General features: G+C 41.7%; 1 protein-coding gene across 1 annotated transcript in view; it reads left to right on the top strand.

Moving 5' to 3' along the window:
* LOC145392421 (cell adhesion molecule Dscam2-like) overlaps positions 1–23,033 on the top strand; it is a 331,196-nt gene that overhangs the window by 149,848 nt on the left and 158,315 nt on the right. Inside the window, exons 10-12 of the mRNA XM_080266830.1 lie at positions 8,137–8,268; positions 11,188–11,346; positions 12,594–12,701. Of these exons, the coding sequence (XP_080122956.1) occupies positions 8,137–8,268; positions 11,188–11,346; positions 12,594–12,701 (399 nt within the window). The remainder of the gene's footprint in view (positions 1–8,136; positions 8,269–11,187; positions 11,347–12,593; positions 12,702–23,033) is intronic.

Raw genomic sequence — 23,033 nt, 5'->3', positions numbered from 1 at the left:
CTCCCACTGACGCTTCAGTAGACCATTGTTCAAACGAAGAAGGTCTCTTGGTCACAGGGCTGAATCTGGAAACCTCTTCCCAAGATGGTCACACTCTACTTTTTGCAGTCACTCGAGCACTGGTTGTAAATCTGCATCCTCTTCAGGTCTTCTGCATCTGACGCTGGCCCTGTCACAACAGTATGGCAGCATTTGTTGCCAAGATTGCCATTCCTACTAAACTGCTTGCCGTCTCTTCTTCCATCTATTCGCACACTGTTGATTGGAGTTCTCTTGCATTTTCTCAGTGGTGAGGCTACTTGGGAAAAGCCAGCTGGTGGTTGCCCCTTAACACCAGCCTCCACTAGTTTTCCACTTCTTTCTGGTCTTCTGCAGCCTTCTTCTTACGCTCCTTTTTCTTCTTTGGACACTCAGAACTGAAGTCCCACCTCACTACATGTCCAACACGCCTTTGTTACAATGGAAGATTTCCTTACACTGCTCAGCTCTTGCTCCTTCTTCCATTTGTAACAATCATCCTTCTTGTGTCCCAGCTTCTTGGAGAACTAGCAACCTCCTCTGATCTTTTCCTGTTCTCTCTTCCACTTGTTGCAGTCCACTTTCCGATGTCCCGGCTTCTCACAATACCAGCAACTTCCTCTGATCTTCTGTTCCCTCTTCCACTTGTAGCAGTCTTCTTTTCTATGTCCTGGCTTTTCACAGTACCAGCAACTTATCTGCCCCTTTATTACCCTGAATCCTGCACTATGATTGGCCTGGAAATTGGACCTGCACTACGACCTGCCTGAAAAGTGGACATACTGGACAGGTCATAATACACAAATTCTAGAGCCCTGGCTACTGCTTCTTGCATGTTTCTGGGTTGTACCATCTTCACTTGCACTTTCAGCTCTGCACTATCAAGAGCGTCGATGAACTGGTCCCTAAGAAGAATGGCCAACAGGTTAGGTGCTGCTCCAGGGTATGCCTTGTATGCCATACTCTCCATGTCATGAGCAAGCTCCTGGTAGGGGTTTGTCCCGAACCCGCACACAGGTCCAGAATCATGCTCTGGAAACCTCGGTCTGGTACATGGTCCCATATCTGAACCCCAGCACTTCTACTATTGACAGATATTTCTTCCTCTCCATTGCTGATATCTGGCCCAGAATTTCCACTGTGGCACTCTTAAGGCTAGTATCAAGTTGCACTGCCCTCTGCCTATCAACCCAACCATTCTGATCAGCAAGTAACTCAGATTGTGCATGGTAAGCTTCCCAAGATACCCTACCATCAAATTCCTAAGTTTTTTATTATATTTTATTGGACCCCCATTATAGCCATACACTTCATTGGTTTGGGCCCAAAATCTTTTTTTTTTTTAATAGGAGGAAGAAGGAATCAAAGGCCACGAGCCCGCCATTATTGCTCCTTCCAAGAGAAAAAGAAAATACAAGAGAGAGCCAAATTCAAGATCTGATCATTTTGAGATGCGTTGACAAACTGCGTTTGAAAGACTGGAGATTATAGGAAGCAGGAAATACAGACAGAGGGAGACGTTCCAGAGATGACCTGTTGCATAAATGAAGGACTGGAAGTAACGGTTAATTCTTGCATTAGAGAGTTGGACAGAAAAGGGATGAGAGTTTGCTGCTAGTCGGGTGCTATGCACCCATCATAGAGGTGGAGGAATGCATGCAGACAGTTCAGAGGAGCAGTGACCATTGAAGTAGCGATAGAAAAGAGATAAAGATGAAACAGTGTGGCAAAGAGACAGAGGTTGAAGGGAGTCAGTAAGAGAAGGAGAGTTAATGAGACGAAAAGCCTTTGACTCCACCCTGTTGAGAAGAGCTGTATGTGGGGAGCCTTCCCACACATGAGAGTTGTACTCCACACAGGGGCTGATAAAACCCATGTATAGAGTCAACAGTTGTCCAGGGGTAAAGAAGGAACGGAGTCGGCTTAGGACACCTAATCCCTTGGAAGCAGATTTTACAAGATATATAATATGATCTTTCCAAGACAAATCCCGAGTAAATGAAACCCCAAGCATATTCAAGGATGATGCAGGATTAAGCTGAATATTATTAAACATTAGTGGGTATACCTGTGGAAGATTTTGTCAGGCTGATAGGTACAAGAACTGAGTCTTTGATGCATTAAAAACAACCAAATTATTTTTACCCTAGTCAGAGATACGAGCCAAGTCAGACATTAGGTGTGCCATAGCCTTATCCCTTGTTTGTTGAAGTAACTGCTGAGATGGGCGTTGCAGGAACCGAATGGAAAGGTGAAGGGTGGAGTCATCAGTGTGTGAGTTGATAGGGTTAGATGTACAGCTTAGAAGGTCATTGATGAATAAAAGGAAGAGAGTTGGTGATAGGACAGAGCCCTGAGGAACACCACTGTTGATAGATCTAGGAGAAGAACGATGGCTGTCTGCAACAGTGACTACAGAACGACCAGAAAGGAAGCTAGAGATGAAGGGACAGATAGAAGGATAGAAACCGTAAAAGGGCAGTTTGGAAATTAAAGATTTATCCCAGACTTGATCGAAAGCCTTTGGAATATAAAGTGCAGTGCCAAGCTTTCGCCAAAGTTCCGAAAGGAGGATGACCAGGAGTCTGAAAGGTAGGTGAGAAGATCGCCAGTGGAGCGTCCCTGACAGAACCCATACTGACGATCAGAAAGAAGGTTGTGATAGGACAGATGCTCTAAAATGTTTTTATTAAGAATTGACTGAAAAACTTTTGATACACAGGATGTTAAGGCAATTCAACGATAGTTAGAGGGTTAGGAATGGTCACCCTTCTTTGGTACTGGCTGAATGAGAGCAAACTTCCAGCAAGAAGGAAAGGTACAAGCTGATAGACAAAGGCAAAAGAGTTTGCCTAGACAGGGTGTAAGCACAGAAGCACAGTACTTGAGAATAACTGGAGGGACTCCATCAGGCCCATATGCCTTATTAGTATTGAGGCCTGTGATGGCAGAAAATACACCAGCTGAAGAAATTTTAATGTCAGCCATGAGGAAGTCAGAGGGGGGAAGTGATGGACGAACAGCACTGGAATCGTCTAAGATGGAATTGGAGGAGAACGTCTGAGCGAAGAGATCTGCTTTATCAGTAGGAAATATGACTAGATAGCCATCAGAGTAGAAAAGTGGAGGGAAGGATGGTGAGGTAAAGTTGTTAGAAAGGTTTTTGGCAAGATACCAGAAGAAGTGGGAAGAATTCGAGTTGGAGAGTTGAGAGCATTTAGTATGGATGAAATTATTTTTAGCAGAGCAAAGAACAGACTTAGCACGATTCTGGGCAGAAACGTATAAGAGATGTGATTCAGGGGTGGATTGGCTCCAGTACCTTTTATGGGTCCTCTCCTTGTTGTGGATAGCTTTAGAACAAGCATGATTAAACTAAGGCTTTCTTGCATTAGTCACAGGATATGAGAAAGGAATGAATGCTTCCATGCCTGGAAGAATAACCTCCGTAATGCGCAAGGCACACTCAGATGGATCCTGGTCATTGAAGCAATAATCATTAATTGGAAAATCAAAGAAGTACTGCCTGAGGGTCTCCCAATCCGCTGCTCCAAAGTGCCACAGACTACGTTTTTTGGAGGGTCCACAGGCCGTACCAGAATGATAGGAAAGGTTAAGGTGGTAAGGTTGTGATTGGTGGAGCCCAACAGAGAGAAAAGATTAACAGTGTACGCAGAAGGTTTAGTTGTAAGGAGGAGGTCAAGTATGTTGGAGCTCTCTCCAAGGCGGTCAGGGATATGGGTAGGATGCTGTACAAGCTGCTCTAGGTCATTAAGGATAGAAAAGGTGTAGCCTTGTTCACAAGGTGGGTTAGTGAAAGGAGAGGAGAGCCAAAGTTGGTGGTGAACATTGAAGTCTCCTCGAATGGAGATTTCAGAGAAAGGAGAAATGGAGAGAATGTGTTCCATCGTAGACGTAAGATAGTCAAAGAATTTTTGATAGTAGAATTAGGAGATAAGTAAACAGCACAGATATATTTAGTCAGAGAATGATAGGAAAGCCGGATCCAGAGTGTAGAGAATTCAGAAAAATCGAGTTCAGGAACACGAGAACAAAATAATTCGTTACGTATATATACACAACAGCCATCTTTGGCTTTGAAATGACTGTAGAAAAAGTAGGAGGATACAGAAAGAGGTTTGCTGTCAGTTGCCTCAGACAGCTGAGTCTCAGATAGGAAATGAAGATGAGGTTTAGAGAAGGAGAGGTGGTGCTCAACAAAGCGAAAGTTGGAGGAAAGGCCATGAATGTTGCAGAAATGAAGAAGAAGTCAGACAGTGCTTCCAGGCAGCTCGAGTCATCACCAGGAGAGGGGCGGAAGATGGGGGCATTTATGGTCCCCCCCCTCTGGGGACTCCGAGGCTATGTATTTTGCCGTCATGAATACTTTTTTGAATTTTGGAAAAGGAAGTGTAGTGTGTAATGTGAATGTAGTTTTGTGTTGTTAGTTAGAGAAACTTGTACTGGAGAGCATGCTGGCCTGCTCTCTGTTTACTGAGATGCTGAAACAATTCAGCAAAGGAAGATGGTCGGGAACTAGTCTCGAGGGCTGATGAAACGGGAGCTCCAGCTCTTCCTGTCATCAGCTTTCCATCCACCTTGGGAGTGCTGCTCTGCTCGACTGGTGTTACAGTCTACTACTGGGGCATCATAATTAAGTCCAGGAATTAAAACATCTGCATTCCTATTATTCAACCCTGTAATGCTTCCTTTAGATGCTTGAGATCTGTTAAAATTCACCAAATCTGTCCATCCTTTTCATATGATCCCTGTATGCTAGCTTGAGGCTCAGGAGTGCAATATTTCTCTGCAGCATCAATTTTATCACCAATTATCTTCACATGGTTCACCTGGTTATCTACATGCTGTCTGCACTTTGTCACTATTTCTTCACTAATTGTATTCAGCTGGTCATTTACATGCTGTTTGCACTCTGTCACATTATTGCTTACCTCATTCTTCCGCTGCTGTAGCTCAGCGTACACTTCCATCTTCAGTTGTTCCTGTTCTTCCTTCATTTTCCCCATGAAAGCATCTAGCTCTTCTTGCATCCTCAGTTGTAACTCCCTCTGTTGCTCCTGTAATGCCTCTTGCAGATGTTCATATCATTCTTTCTGTTCATCGTCCTGTGACTGCAATTGTTCTTTGAGTTCTTTCTGTCCTTCAATCTGTGCCTGTATTTGTTCTTTGACTTCTTTATTTTGTGCCTGTAATTGTCCTTTAAGTTCCCTCTGTCCTTCATTCTGTGCCTGTAGTTGTACACTTTGGGACTGTAATAGATTCATGATAATCGCCAGGGACATCTCGTCCTCCTGCCCAGCTCGGGATCTTGTCTGCACACCCCCTTGCTCCATATCGAAGATTAGGCCCACTGCAGCACTTTCTAAAAATCCACATTCCTGACACCAATGTTATGTATACGTCCCACTTTGCTTTGGGCTCGCTCCAACAGCAGTAGTTCAGTATAGGAAGGACATTCCCCAGTGAGTTGTTCTTCCTATGGTCAGCCTTTCGGTGCACAACACACAAGATCAGATAAGCCAAAAATAAACATTGGCTTCTAAAGTTCACTATCTTCATTTTCCAAATAATTACACTTCACATCACTGTTTTCACAAGTAACAGAGAAAATCTCTAAATGCAATTACACAAAATGTTTGCCAACAACACTTCACTCTTTTCACAAGTACCGCAAATATACAAATTGCACTGCACTGACACTGAACTACTCACACTGAACTGAAACTGACTGAGCTTATCTTATCTCGTCCCCATCCTTATGTATGCTTCGTATATTCTAGAGTATTCTACACTTTTCCACAGTTCTTGTATATTCCCGAAAGAGCTGTGATTACAACAGTTACCAACTCAGAGTCATTCAAAACATGCCAGAGTTTTCTTACACTGCATAACACTCTAAATTACTTGCCATACAAACATAAATTATGTTACATAATTAAAAATCATATAAATAAAACATTATAGAGAAAAAGAGCACAAAATTTAATGCGTAACTTACAAAATAACTATGCTAACAAACAGCAGGCTTGGCAACTCTGACTCATACCGAAACTATGGCAAACACTGGGAATTCTCCGGAACAGTCTAGTTAGCAATCCAGCTTCTTAACAGTATTTTGGCTTATTCATCGTCACTCCTCGTATAGCCTGAATTTATCTTAACATATTCCCATTTTCCATTTTTTCTGATGCAGTAGCTTGACCAAGTGTGTCTGTGTTCATGTGGTAGCAACGATTTCCGAGGTTGACCATATCCGGTGAGAGTGGCGTGGCATCAGAGAGCACGTGAGAGAGAGAGAGAGGGGAGCCTCCAGTCACTTCCACACACTCGTTTTCCACCATATATTGCACACACCTCTGATTGTGCCCAAAAAACGTCACTTGCAAGTATTTGTTAATCACTATTCACTTTGGGGGCGGGGGGAAATTAGTGTGTTAAATTGTTCCACCACTTCTTGAACACATGTACAGTATGTCATCCCACGTTGACAGGTGTGACTTCACTGCAGTGGCCAATGGCCGCGCCGCTACGGTCGATATTCTTCTGGCCAACGGCGCCCACTGCACCGTGAAGCTACCAGCCCCCCACCAGCTCAGGACATACAACTTCCGATTTTCATACCCATTCTAAATTAGCGTTTATTTTTTCTTTTACAGTTTATGACAACTTACTGCACCGACTAAAAGTGCAAACGATGGAAGCAATCGATACGTGATTCAAGAATAAATGCGAGCATAAGGAAGTGTGTGAAGCATCAGTAGCATGCATTGTGAACAAAATTCTAAGAAAACGCATTAGCTGTTTCAAGAGTTGTCATGACATAAGGTGTGTGCGCAATGAGAGAGAAATGAACCTGCAGCCACATTTGCCATCATTCGTAACTGAGCCAATAAATTTGTTTTGAGCACCAAATCAGTGCATGCAAGCAACTTATAAATTCATGGTGCATTACAAACAATCAGAACTGCTTGCTACGATAAGTCTGTGTTTTGAGCACCAAACTGCTCCAAAAGTAAACCAGACGACAGCTTGCTATCATACAGAAATTTCCTGGATTGGTGGCCAATGTGTCGGCCAAGTGGATTTCCTTAAAAATGACCCTTGGAAGTCGCCTCATGGGCAGGGATGGACGTTTTTCCGACTATCAATATACTGCTTTATTATGCATCGTGTGCCTGTTTGCCTGTGAAAAACGCATTGTCGAGAATGCAGCTAATCAGTCGACATGGCTAATTAAGTGACAATCAGACTAGGCCGAAGGTCCAGCCTGCCCAGAAAGCCAAAGCGGCTAGTTTCATATATATATATATATATATATATATATATATATATATATATATATATATATATATATATTTATAATGCGGATATACATCTAATCCCCTTCAGTCAGGTGTCTTTTTTTTTTTTTTTTCATTTTTTATCTTCCTTTTCTTAGATGAATAATATAAGTTTATGAGAAACTTTTTTTTTAAACAAGATGAGTTAGACTTCATTAACTCCTTCACCAGCAGAGTGTTCTCCTAAGTTGAGAAAAACGGCGGGAGGTAGGAAGAATTAGCCAGTAAAATATGCAGCTGAAATAGGGCATACTCCTAATACTTCTGTCCTATTTATTGTTACTAGTATTACAGTTTTGCTCAGTTTCATTCCATTCCTATTTTCCCCATAGTCCATTCATTGTCTAGTCTTTTATTATTGTATTCTGTCCAGTTCAGTATCACCTTCTTTCATATTATTCACTTTGTCTCTCTTTGCTTCCGCCATCCCGCCTGTTCTGTCCTAAATGTTCCTCTTCCTTCCCTCCCTCTGCCTCTTTCCTTCCATTTTACCTATCCCTTTTCTTCATTACTCCATCCGCCCTAAATGTTCCTCTTCCCTCCCTCCCTCTTCCTCTCTCCTTCCTTTTTACCTCTTTCTCTTTCCTCCTTTACTCCATCCTCTCTCTCTCTCTCTCTCTCTCTCTCTCTCATCCACCATCACTGTTTTCTCTTTATCCCTTTCTCTCTTTCTCTCCTTCCTTCCTTACCTCCATATCTTTCGTTTCTCCACCATCTTTCCTTCCCTCCACCCTGTCTCACTGCCTTCTACCACCAGCTCCCGCTCGAGTGGTGACGGAGGGTGAACGTGTGACGGGCCACACGGGACAGACGGTGAGGGTGACGTGTGAGGCCTCGGGTGACGTCCCCCTGGATCTCTCTTGGATACGCCTCCACTCACCTATCACACAGGACGCCAGGTGAGCAGAAGAACAGACAACTGTTTCCAAGATTTAAGTAAAACCTTTTTTTTCCCAAAGATGAATTTTATTTCTGTCTGAAGACTATTTTTGCCGCTCTCACAGGGTCAACCAAAAAAGGTGCTTGTTCTTAACTGAGTCCCCCCCCCCATTCACTCACTCAACCACCCACTCACTCACTCACTTACTTTCTTCAAGAATGACACCCAGGCCTTATGGGTGAAGTGTTTGGAAAATTAAATATTGCATAACAGTAGACCCTGTTCAGGTCAGACTTCAGGCAAGGTGAAACCAGCGGGGGCCGCCTTCCACGGGGACTGTGGCCTTGGAGTGTCCCATCCCCAAACTATTAGGCACGACGTTATTTTTTATTTATTATTTTTATTATTATTTTTTTTTTTTTGGAAAACGAAGGTTTACACAGTGGTAGGGCTCCATTCACACCGGGTTGTGGGCATAGTGTAACCACACCTGCGGCTACCATCCCCGTCAGGAGGAGGAGAAGCCGCAGGCATCGGCCAAATTCGTTAAGCACAGCCAAAGTTTTTAGTCAAAGAACATGAAAATTTGCATATTGATTGATGCTCATCCCAGCCATGTTTCTGGAAAAGGTTGAATCACTTTTGGGTTGTCCTTAATGGGGGACAGGTCGGTCCCCAGACGTCCTGGCAAAGCATTTATTCATAAGGATAATGCTTAACTTGTGATCACACATACTGGTAAGTGCTTATTCTCGCCATGTATTAGGCAGGATGGGACTCGCGATGACCACCCCTCATGGGTGGAGTTCCTGCCCACAGGAGGGACAGTGACATGATTTTTTTTTTTTTTTTTACCCAAGAACATTACATTTTGCACATATGTCGATCTTTACAGTGACCAAGTATCAGGTAGGAAGAGACCTTCAAGGACAATCCTCCTCATTGCTGGGGTGCCTTCAAGGGTCCTGGCCAAAGCCTTGTGCACAGACGTAATTTTTAACCTACAAACACAAAATTTTGCATACTGGTAGGCATTCACCTCGGAAATGTTTTGGGCAAGAAGGAACCCCCAGTGGCCACCCCCATTGGCCCCAAGGGTGACAATGCAATAGTTTTTACTTTACTTAGGTATTGAAATTTTACAGTGGTAGACCTTCAGCTGAACCATAGTTTGATTCTGTGACCCCTGGGGTTCATCATTCCTCCTCCACTGTAGGTATGTGTTTCTTACCCCTTATAATATTGAATGGGTATGAACGATTATCAGAGGCGCCCTTTGTCATGTTTAATCTTAATGATGTCCTCTTGTAGTGTTGGAGTTAAGATTATATCTTGCCTCTCAGATCTGAAGAGTTTCTATCAGGCAAAAAAGAACTATTTGGAGATGACAAGAATAACACATGAAGGAGGACTTTATGGTCGTCACGTTCTTTCATTGCACGGACGTCAGGTGAAGTTGGAAGTCTTGATAGCTGCATCTAAAATGAAATTGTAGATGTGATGTCTTGGTGGTGCGGTGGTGGAAGTATTTGTCCAGACATAACTATGATCAAATTGTAATGGGGTGTATAAAAGCCCACGTTGCTTAGAGGCAAAGTGGAGATCCTCTCTTTGGCTCAGTGGTAACGTGCGCGTGTATGATGAGCGGGGGCCCGAAATCGAATCTCGGCCAGGACAGTGTGATTAATTTTCAAGTTTAATTTCAGTTATTACATTGCTGGCAGCAATGGGATGTGAGGCAGGGCTTGGTTGGCAACTTGATGTTGGTCCTTGGTTAGCTGACAGCGTCCCTGTCCTTACATCCTGGGGATGGGTTGTTTCGGTGTGGTCCGCAGCCTCCCCATGGTGGCCTCCGATGCTGCTACCTTGTGTGTTCGATACTCACCAGATTAATTAACAAGGGGAGAAAAGAGAGATGTAATGGGGTATATAAAAGCCTGTGTTGCTTAGAGGCAAAGTGGGTATCCTCTCTTTGGCTCAGTGGTAACGTGCGCGAGTATGATGCATGGGGGCCAAAGATCGAATCTCAGCCAGGACAGTGTGATTAATTCGTTAAGTTTCATTTCAGTTATTACAAATGTAATAGGTGTCCAAAAGATTTCCAATCTGTTTAAACGCTGCTAGCAACACATGGGCTAATGTGGCCTACATGACTTGGACTATGGAAGCCTAGCTCTAGATTCCCCTACGTCCTGGACCATGTGGTGCCCGAAAATGTTTATATATATATATATATATATATATATATATATATATATATATATATATATATATATATATATATATATATATATATATATATATATATATATATATATATATATATATATATATATATATATATTTCGTGAACATTGAATGTTCCAGATAATATTGTTGGATATTTTCTTAACATTTTTCATATTTTTTAAGTTTCTTCACCTATCTTCGTCATTCACCTTCCATTAGTTCTACACATCTCTCTTTGCCTCAGTTTGTTCCTCATCACTCCTTACTTCACCTCTCCTTATCACTCTCTCCCGACCTTTCTTCACTTTACCTCACCTGCAACATCTTTCCCTCTCCTCATCCCAATTCTCCTATTACATCTCCCTGTAATTCAGTTTTCTTGCTTCCCTTCACCCTCACCGCACCTCATGACTTACCAGTGTCGTCCTCTACTTCTCCCCATGTCACCCCACCTGGCCATGTCTGCCATTTTATTATCACTTATCTTGCATTACCTCACCCCACCTCATGTCACCAAGCCCATCACCTCCTTTCTTCTTTCTAACATTACTTCACCATCTGACCACTAATTTCCTCACCTCATCTCACTTCATCTAATCTCTCTCACTCAGCCCATTATCTGTTCATCCCTCTCCTACTGTAGTATTACCTCACCTCTCCTCACTTCATCCCTAACCTCTCCATGTCTCCCTCGCCTCACTTCACACAGGATATCGGTGCGAGAGGGCAACATAGGGGGCCGTATGAGGGCTGTGTTGGAAGTGAGGGCCATCACACCAGCAGATGCCGGACCTTACACCTGTCGAGCCACCAACCAACACGGAACGCACACACAGGTTTTCACACTGGCCATTATAGGTAAGGGAGAGTCTTTAATAGAAGGAGATACTTGAGGATAAAAAGCTATTAGCTTAATAGGAGACATGAGGAATAAAAGGGACGAGAACAAAGAGACAGTATCTACACTACCTATCCAGCCATGAACTCACATGAAATGAACACACAGAGCTCTTTATACCTACCGTCATAGACAGAGAAGAATCTGGATTACAAGAAAAGAAAGAGACAGAGGGAGAGAATAGAAGAACAGTAGTTAGTAAAAAGGGAAGAGTAAGACAGTAATATACATGAAGTACGAAGCCATAGGGAAAGAGCACGCAGGTCTTCACGCTGGCCAATATTAATAAGTGGAAATTATTGAGAGGTAAAAAGAACGTAAAAGAGACGGCGGGAAAGTTGCAAAGACAAAACTGGATATAGAACAATAGAAAATGCAACAAGGGAGACAGCTGGAAAAGGAAAACCAAGGTATGCGAACCAAGTACTAAAACAGACAAGGGGTGATGCACACACGCAGCTCTTTACACTGACAATTATAAGACTGGAGATTTTAGTAATGACACAGAACTGATAAAAAGTCTGTGAACCACCGTCTGGTAATGACGGAGTTAGAAACAGTCTCCATTAACTTCTGTCAAGAAACAAATCCAAATGGAATGCATGCACAGGACTTCACAGTTTCCATCATCGGCAATAAAACAACAGAACGGTGAAGATATTGATCCGTAGGGTGTTTTATTTTTATTATAAAAAAAGTAGAATATTTGAAAAAAAAAATAATAATCCTCTCCAGAGAAAATTTAACAAAAGTGCTAATATCGATAGCCGCTCAGTTCGAGGTACCTGGACTCACTGCATGTAAAAGACTGGAGATCATAGCCATAGGAAGAGATCGATTGACAAAGTTTCTTTTGAGAGTGAACCCTTAGAGCGAATTGGCTGTAGTTTTCATAAGTTCCTTTACAGTTTGTCCAGGCTCTTTTCTCTTTCAATTTTCTTTTTTTTTTTTTTCCGCTTCACTTTGTCTAGTGCCAACTTCATCATTCGAATTCTCATATGCCTTCTAACGTGCAGTGAAACTTGAATACTTTATATTTATCATTCGTGTTCTCATATTCCTTCCATTGTGCAGTGAAGCTTGAATACTTCATATTTATCAAGTATAAGCTGCATTTTCACCTCAATCACTCTTTTGCTGTCAGGTCTAGCAGCACATCTCCTCTCCCTTTCTGCTGTCTCTCCAACTCACATTTCCCCACCAACAGAGCCACCTTCAGCGCCATCCAGCGTGGAGGTGTCACACGTGGAGAGCAGATCTGCAAGAGTTACATGGACTTTACAACAGCCGTCAGTTGTCACCATACAGTATAAAGGTAATGCTGCAACTGTCATCTTCATCTTTATCATCACTGTCATTGTCTTTGTCAGTTTTATCTCCCTTTTTTTTATGGCATCTTTGCCATGATCATTGTCTTAAACATCATGTCAATTTTCATCTTTAGCATCGCCTTTATTTTGATCTACATAATAATGATTTTCCCTATAAGGTTGGTAAGAGTTATGTGATGGTTGTTAAGAAAGTGACTTTCAGTGCCTGGTATCGGCGAATGGAGAGACTTTAACTGCTGATGGAATTAACAAGTACCTGGCAGCAGTGACAAATGTACAAAGGAAGCACAGGGAAGGAAAATAGCTGGTGCTATGAAGGTCTTGATACGAAGAAGAGATCCGATGGTGAGCCTGCAGGAAGACGGCATCAATGAATTTTTGGTGCACACATTAAAATATGAAGGTTATACTTTGGTGTGGCATGAAAACGGAAATCCAAGAATTAGATCAGTGGGTATGGAGCTACTGAGGAATGTACGTGGAGTGCGGACTATGGATAAGATGAGAAATTAATAATGTCATTCATGAAAAATGTGCAGTAGAGAAGTCTGAGGAGAATAGACCTGATGAAGTGTGCATAGATGGTATAGTCATATGGAAAAAACGAATGTAAATAGAATGGTGACGAGGGTATGTGTGAGTGAGCTGGAAGGTGGGAGGAGACTTGGCAACTCAAGTAGGCGGAAATATCTATCTATCTATCTATATATCTACCTACCTATCTATCTATCTATATAATTATATATATATATATATATATATATATATATATATAAATAGATAGATAGCTATATAGATATATATAGATAGATATATGGATATATATATATATATATATATATATATATATATATATATATATATATATGTGTGTGTGTGTGTGTGTGTGTGTGTGTGTGTGTGTGTGTGTGTGTGTGTGTGTTTGCAAATACCATTATCTTTGTTTCCATACAGTTATTCAGCCCACGATGACCAATTCCGACCAAAAAGTGAAGAAAAAAAAAAGTTTCTCGCATTTTTTTTTTTTTTCTCGTGTCAGGATTTCCAACAATTTTGAGCCGACGCTTCATGCACGATCGCCAATGTATTGGGAAAATTTTGGACACTGCTTGAACTTACCCCGACCTAAGGCAAAAGAGGTAGGTCGATATCTATTACTGCTCTCGTGAAAGAAATGAACAAGCACACATACATTTATACTCGTCAGGATTTCCGACAATTTCGTTCCGTCGCGTTCCATGCGAGCCCCCCCCCCCCATTTTTTTCTGACACCCCCTGTATTTATCCCGACCTAATGCAATAAGAATTGGGTCGATGTCTATTACCCTTCGCGTGAGAGAAACGAACAAACCCACAGAGAGAGACACACATATAATAAGTATGACTTAATTATTTACACTAGTTCTTGCCAGCAATAATCTGTGAGACTAACTAATATCCTTTTCATCAAAAAATGTTTGCAAATACCATTATCTTAGTTTCAAAACCATTAATGAGCCCACAGTGATCAATTCTGACAAATGAGTTGAGAAAAATATTTTCTTATATTTTCGCGTGTCACTATCTATTTATCTATCTATTGCCAGATGCTATAATCCCGTAAGGGGTGGCCATTGACTCTGAGTTATTTGTTGCACGGGGAGGGGCACTAACCCTCCACGAACCCACTTGTTGACACATAGGGAGCACGTATGGTTTGGTTATGGGGAGGGGCACGAACCCTCCACCAACCCACTTGTTGACACATAGGGAGCACCTATGGTTTGGTTATATGGCTACCACCCAGCGTTGTTAATGGTTTCTTGGCGTACAGGAAACCATTTGGCTTGTCACTCAATGTAAAGCCACCTGTAAAGGAAAGAAGAGCAATAAGAAGTGACAGGAAAGAGGGAGAAATAAGAAGAGAGGAGGGCAGGCACAGAAAAAGAATAATAAAGGCTAAGGAAGAAGTAGGCACCACTACGTCAATTGAGTGGATGATGGTCGCCACCACCTACCACAAAATACGTGGGAATGTTTTCCTTTGTGCACGAGTCTAGCCTGCTGTCCTGGCATTTCCTCTGATCATGTCACACACGCTTACAGAAAGCTTACGGTGTTCGAGGGGGTTAATTTTTAGTACTAGGAATGGCTATGCTACTGTACTCATTTATTTTCAAACACGAACTTGAAATCGCACTCGCGTATCACGATTTCTGGAAATTCTGTGCCATTGAGTCGTGCACGATTGCAAAAGTATTTGTTAGAAAGTTTCTTGATACTCCTTGGGCTTACCCCGACCTAAGGCTAAAAGAATTAGGTTGATATCTATTACAGTTCTTGTGAAAGAAACACACAAATGAACAGACAGTCATACATGTGCACAGAACGTGACTTCATCATTTAGAATTCACAAAATTTTTACAAATACACTTACCTTTGTTTCCATACCTTTACTGAACCCACAATGGCCAATTCTAACCAGAAAGTATTGGATATTTTCCCGTGTAGGATTCCCAACATTTTCGCGCCGTCGCGTCGAGCGTGATCTCCAAATTTTTTGTTTGATACTTTTCTGACGCTTTTTGGATTCACCTCGACCCAACGGAAAAAGGATTTGGCTGATATCTATTACAGTTTTTGTGAAAGAAATAAAGAAATGCACAGACTGACATTTTCACGTTTTGCGGTGTCCGGTGATGTCGCACTGTTGCATTGGGCGTGATTGCCATTTTTTATTTTGCTGACACTCCTTGGCCTAATGCAAAATCAATGAAACAAAAACGTTTGGAGGCCAAATGCTAAATGCCTTCCATAATACGTTACTGGCTAATGTACAAGCTACCTGCAAACCAGATTTGAAGATGAGATATTCTAGTAGCGGATACAAACACACTGAAAAAAAAAAAAACACAGACACACACACACACACACACACACACACACACACACACACACACACACACACACACACACACACACACACACACACACACAGACACACACACACAAACTATAGCGCCTTGCTGTACTAAAGATGGGCTACAAGATATTTTAGGACTCTTTAGTATTCAGTCACCACGTTTCACAAAAAGCTAATCCATATTAAAACATAGGTTGGGCGGCATTCGGTCGTCTTTGATGAAATCCCCACAAAAGTATATAGGCTTCTGTATATCCACCCGGTTGCTATTTCCTTAAATTTTGATGAAAATTCGTCTGCAGTTTTTCAAGATAGGTTGGCAGCAGTTTCACACACACACACACACACACACACACACACACACACACACACACACACACACACACACACACACCGCTCGCTGGCTCAGTGGTAACGTTCTAACTCGCCATCTGGTGGACGGGAGTTCGCGCCTCGCTCAGGTTGCGAAAGTTTCACTGACGAAGTGGGTGGAAACTGTCCCCCTTGAGCAAGGGGACGGGTGTGTGCACGTGTGAAGGTCAGAGCCTTGCCCTTAGGTCGGACTATATGAGCTCTCATCTCCCTTATGGGAGGGGAAAAGCTGACGATCACGACCATCAAGTGATCCTGACCGACCCGGTGAATTACACACATACACAAACTATATCTCCTTGCCTTGCAAATGGTGAATGATAATTAGGTTGATATCAGTTGCATTTTTTGTGAGAAAAACAAACACACAGGCAGAAATTTTCAGTGTTGCCGTACCTAAAAATTTTGCACCATTGTGTTGTGCACGATCGCCCCCCTTTTTTTTTTCCCCTGACATTCTCCGGACTTACCCCGACGTAATGCAAAAAGAATTGGGTCAATATCTGTTACCGTTCTCGTGAAAGAAACGAACAAACTCACAGACAGACACACACATATGCAACCTGGATTTATTATTTATATGAGTGTGTAAGAAAATGAGAAGTGGATGATTAGATTATGGAACTGACAAGGGATCGAGATGGCTGGATGAGCGCATGACAGCGGTTGGCATTCCCTCTTTTAAACTTGATACTCATCGGTTTTAGATCTGTTTGATAGGTTTCAAAACGCATTTACAGTATGTGTGAGAGATATGCCTTGGAGGTGCAGTCAGGAGATTGGGGGTTTGAATGGTGAGTGAGTGAATGAACTGTTTCGTTCTCCCAGTACCATGTATTTCTCATCTTGCTCTCTGAACCACATCTTTCATCATCTACGGATGAGGAAATAGGTCATTATGACAATGCTGATGATGATTATGATGACCCATCCCTGTCGTTATTATTGGCACCTTCACCTTCATCTTACCCCTAGATAGGTAATGTGGGGTCTCAGAGACCCCAGTCCCCAAAATTTAATTTTAAAAAATATGAGCATAAGGTTTACAGATCTGTCCGTCTCATTACCTTCCTGCCTAGTGATGCTCTTCATGGGGATGATGAGGTCATAGCTGTACCTGGCTCTGATTTTGCTCTATAGAGCCATTGGGGTTTGTTAGACCCCAGATTACCTATAATGTAACCTCAGCTGAGCCCTCTTGTGATTTTTTTATTTCAATTTGCTGTCTTTCTCCTTTTGTATACAGAAGGTCCCAACATCGGTCTACTGCAGACCACCCATGGAATCATGATATTACTTTTCAATTTTGCAAGATTTAATTTTAAAATTTTTATACCTAAAATTTAACCATTTTTGTATAAACTTTAAATAATATATATTTTTTCGATTAAACTTTATTTTTTCTGGCCCTATTTACAGATAAAGGGTTGAATTATTTGTGTATTGAAGCATTTTGAAATATCTCAAACGGAAGTTTTTTTTTTCTTTCCGTAGGGTCTGTCAGACCCCACGTTACCTAATATACAGTAGTAACAAAATCAAGATTACCTTACAAGGGTTAAACTTTATGATTGTGTTCATTCTTAACATCGTTACCATCTTTCCAATTGTCTCCAACTTAGCCTTCATTTTCATTTTCGCCTCGATTTTTTCTTACAATTAGCAAAGCTCATCTGAAATGAAAGCACACCTGATGAATACCTGGCTTACACACATGGGTTGTGCTTTAGATATGTAAACCTACACATGCACTAGATTTCAATACACTGGATTACATGCACTAAATTACTGTGTAAACACTGTACTCCACAGATGACAAACAACTAATTTGCACGTCTGACATCTGGCTTACACAATACTTGCACACCTGGACTACACTTTTGACTGATTTCTGACTTACCTGGATCACGCACCTGACTTTTTTTTTTCTTCTTCTTTTTATGTGTGTCTGACTCTGGGCATAGGCTTCACAACCTGCTCCCAAAACCCAGTAGTCCTGCATACCGTAGGCTACACCTCTACATGTCACCACTTCGGAGCTAACGCCCACCGTCCATATTGAATACATACTAGGGCTGTCTCATACAGGACTGGTGTATTGGTATTAGCAGGGGTACTTTTACGACATGTCGGTGGGTCTTATGGTAGATCAGTAAAGTCTGAATTTTATGAAATTCAAATCCTTAAACTCTTCCTTGCTCCAGCGGGGATTTGAACCTGGACCCGGTAGGACTGCAGGCCACCTCGCTACCGACTGAGCTACTGCTGCCCCCCTTGCACACCTAAGATACAAAATTAAGTAGCTTGGGACATATATCTTCAATACATTTCAGCAAAGTTTTCCTCGTCAGAAATGTTGACGACTGATAAATCAATACGCTGAGGACCCTGAACACTTTTAATATTTCCGTTATCAATAAACTGATTTATGTGAAATATTGTTCTCAGGTTTTTCGTTTCATTACAATTTATCCACAGATACACGAAGTTTTGAAACCAGTCTCCTTCAGGGCTTGATCATTGTGAAAACTGGTGTATTAAATGACGATTTTTCGGCGCAATCTATCCTCCGGGACGGTTGCATTCTGCCTTGTATTAACTGTTAGCTAATCAGATATGGGAGACCTTTTTTTATTTTCTCTTCCTTCAAGTTGTGCCCACAACCAAGAATAAAATTTATCGTTAAGAACATACGTGGCCAGTTATCCATCATGGCATGATCACTAGATCAGTGCAGCTAATCAACTGACCAACATTCGGTGCTGCACTGGTTAGAGGGCGGTATTTCAACTCCAGCATGTCTCCTATGTTCAAATGTCAGGGAGGTTCTCAAATGCAGTATAATACTGACATAGAATAAAGTTTTTAAGAACTGAGTTTCATTGAAATTGGTTCATTTATAATTAATGTGTTAGAGAACTGAATCAATCAATATATATCTATATCTATCTATCTATATATATATATATATATATATATATATATATATATATATATATATATATACAGTAATCCCTCCACTATCTGACGTAATAGAGCCAAAGGCATGTCAGGAAAGTGGTCCCATCTGGATGGTGGTCACCTGCCTACTGGACCGGTACTTCAGGGCCCCTAATCCAGCCTAACTTTGAAAGCCACCTAAATAACTCTCTACTGGACATGCATAGCACCTATTTAAGACCTTATTCACACCAATAATGGACATAAAGCATGGAATAAAATGAAAAGGAACCCAAGAATGAGGAATTAGAAGTGACTGAACCACAGCCAGGATACTTACAGCACATCTATGGCCACCTTCTTAAGGCTTTGGCAGTGGTGAAAATGCTCTTGAAGCACATACAGTATCCAGTGTTATGGTGCACTTACAGTAATTCTTTGCACTGTGAGTTATAATTGTTTAACACTGCACATTGTTGATTGCACGATGCCAGTTTTAACCGCCAATTTCAATCGCCAGGTTTGCACTCCACATTTAATCCTTTGCACTTTAAATTCTAATTTCTTAACACTGCAAATTCCCGTGTGTTCTAGTGGCAAGGTATTGCAGTTTATTCACAATTTAAAAAAACGAGTACGTTTGGCATCCACTACGATTAACATCCACTCACCACCGAAGTTAAGCAGTCACTGTTGTTGATGGGGACACACAGTTGCCAGATCGCAACAGCCACATTATCAAACCCCTCCATTTTCATTACCAAATTTACCTCTTCATTACCAAATTCGTAAAGCTAGCATTTATTCTTCACTAATTATATATACAAGTGGAAATACATGTATTCACTCTCCTTATAATTAACAGCATGTTGATTATTTTCACGCTATGTAGGCTTGCAGATTAATCAGAGAGAGCAGACAATCCACCATCTTCATCCTGTGTATCCTAATACATGTGAAAAATCCATTTGGTAATGCATTATTCTGATTAATTACCAAAAGAATTTTTCATTACGAAATTGGCCCTCATTTGGTAATGAAAAATACCAAATGGCAACCCTGACAGGGGAGAGGGGAGGGAGGAGGAAGGAAGGGGTGAAGGGGCCATGGTGTAACAGGTGCTTGGCGCCGTGCGGCAATTTCAAATTACCGGGGGGAAAAAAGTCGGATTTTTTTCTAATTTTTTTGCGATTTCTGGGCAATTTTGGGAATATAGGTCCCTGGACCGAAATGTCCGGAAAGTGGGCGTCCGGATAGTATAGGGATTACTGTGTGTATATATATATATATATATATATATATATATATATATATATATATATATATATATATATATATATATATATATATACGAATATATACGAATATATATATATATATATATATATATATATATATATATATATATACTGTATATATATATATATATATATATATATATATAGAGAGAGAGAGAGAGAGAGAGAGAGAGAGAGAGAGCAATTAATTCTGTTCTTATTCTATCCGGCAGGACTTCTATTTCCTTTTCCTGGTTTTACATGTAAAAGGAAAATAGTCATTCTGAGTAAACTGTGAAAAATTTCCATTACAGACGAGTATATATTAGCGTCAAGATTAAGTTCTTTCCAAAAAAAATTGAAGTTGATTAAAACACGTTTAAAAGATATCAGTAATGTCACATACTGCCTCAGCCAGTTCTTGTTTGTGTCCACTGTCATCATCTTCGTATATTTCGGTTTAGCTATTTCCCTTCAGTGAAGTAGGTACTGACAGGTGAAGTAAACTATTATCTCTGTTTGAGTTATATTCGGGGAGTTGCATATAATACTGTAATTTTGAGTGTCCACCTTTCCCCCCCCCCACACACACACTCGCCTTACATCATGCTTCTAACTGATTGTATAAACCACTCAACCCTTCCTCTGCGGTGGTGGATTTTAGAAAGCTGTTCTCTTTGGTTCCTAGGGGGAGCCGACGGTGCATCTATCAGAATACTCAACTAGCAACTGAAAAACACGGATTCAAGTCACTGCACACCTGCCGTACTCCGTCATATACACCTGTCCTTCACACAACGGCCCTCCTATTTCACTCATCTGTCGTCCATCACACATCTGTTCTCGCCTTTACTCACCTGCCATCTTCTACATCTGCCTTTCTCCTGCACATCTTCCTTCCTCCTCCATGTCTGCCTTCCTCTTCCATAGCTGTCTTTCCCTTGCACATCTGCTTTCCCTTCCCTTCCACATCTGTATTCCTTCTCCAAATCTGCCTTCCTCTTCCTTCTCCACATTGCCTTCCTCCTTCATATCTACCTTCCTAATTCTCCTCCTACACTGCCCTCTTCCTCAACATATTTAGTCCCACCTACGCTACACCTGCCCTCCTCTTCCTCTACACCTGCCCTTCTCTTCCTCACAACCTACATTCATATGCCTCTACGCCTGTCCTTCTCCTTGACGCCTGCCTTCTCCTCGAACATGTCTTCACATATCTGTTCTTGCCTTCACTCACATACCATCTTCTACATCTGCATTCCTCTTCCACATGTTTCTTCCTTTTCCACCTCTCCCCCCTTCACATCTGCCTTCTTAATCCTCCTCCACACTGCCTTTCTCCTCCATATCGACCTTCCTAATCCTCCTCCTCCTCTCGTGACGTCCTCCTCCACATCTGCCCTGTTCCTACACACACGTGTCCTCTTCCTCAATATACTCCCACCTATTCTACACTTGCCTCCTCTTCCTCTGCATCTACCCTTCTCTTCTACACCTGCCTTCTCTTTCTCCCCACCTACACTCCTACTCCTCTACGCCTGTCCTCCTTTGCAGTTGCCCTCCTCCTCAAACCTACCCTCCACCTCAACAAATGCCCTCCTCCTCCACACAGCTGCCCTCCTCTTCCACACACCTACCCTCTTACTGCTCCTCTGCAAGTGCCTTCATCCTTCATATCTTACTTCCTCTTCACTCATACATTGTCCTCCCTCCTCCCGAACCTTCATGGCCTCCTTCTCATTTGTCTTCTCGCCACAGTGGTTTAAGGAGAGTCTTGGTCTGTGCGATGGAATGTGAGTGTGGGGTAATAAATTACATTACACTGGTACCTTGGACGAGTCATGGGTTTCATCATGTACCTAATTTCATTCCTCACCTTTCCTCTCCCGACATTGACTACATTGCTCTTAGTCCCTTAGAACAATGGGTAACCTCCCACTCTCTCACGTGACCGTAGACTTCAAACCACACTAATCCTACCTCTTATCTGATTAACCTCAGTGCTCGTCTTCGGGTCTCAGCTATGTACATCATTTGTTTTCTTTTATCCAACAGTAGCAGACGGTGATTCGTAATCAGTTCATGATCAGAATTTGAGTGTGGGTCAAGGAATGATGTCTCATGTAATCCTAAGCTTCACATTATATTACACGTGCTTGGTTCAACTCATGGCTTGCCCCTCGCTTATCTTTGTCTCTTTTCGCCCATCCTCATTCCATAGTGTCTGAAGTAAAGTCTTACTCAGTAGAGGACAGTTGACAAACTCTCGCTGTCCTATAGGCTTCACACTACGCTATGCTTTCCATGGTCTGACTCATGATTTTTTTTTTTTTCCCTTGTCCTTGAGTTTTTTTTTTTTTTTTATAAATAACAGAACGGAGGAAGGAAAAACAAATGGGTAAAAAAAAAATAATCCATACACCAGATTACTGGTGTCCTCTGTTCATAAAATATCTGTAACAATTAGACTTGAACAGTTGTGGGTTGAAATTTGGAGGAAAACAACTCTGGAGAAACGAATTCCAGAGAGATGCAGTTCGGGGAATGAAAGAATTCTGATAGGCAGAAGTTCTGCAATATGGTTGAGTGACATTCCAGTCACGAGCGCTACCAGATGCCCGTGTAGCACGAGGGAAGGCATAGAGAGGTGGCACCATGGACGCAACTTCGTCTGAGCATTTGCCAAAAAAATATCTGTAAAATAATGCAAGGGAGGCAACAGTCCTTCTTACTTGCAGGGGAGGTAGTTTATATGTAATGGCAGGGTTGTTAATGATTCTAACAGCTTTATTCTGAATTTTGTCAAGTTGTCTTAATGCAACCTC

Source organism: Coenobita brevimanus, chromosome 22 (genome assembly GCF_032717465.1).
Source record: "Coenobita brevimanus isolate Jiangsu-jjx chromosome 22, ASM3271746v2, whole genome shotgun sequence".
Lineage (NCBI taxonomy): Eukaryota > Metazoa > Arthropoda > Malacostraca > Decapoda > Coenobitidae > Coenobita > Coenobita brevimanus.
The sequence above is the reverse complement of the archived record's forward strand: the minus strand, read 5'-3'. Positions and strand labels throughout refer to the sequence as shown.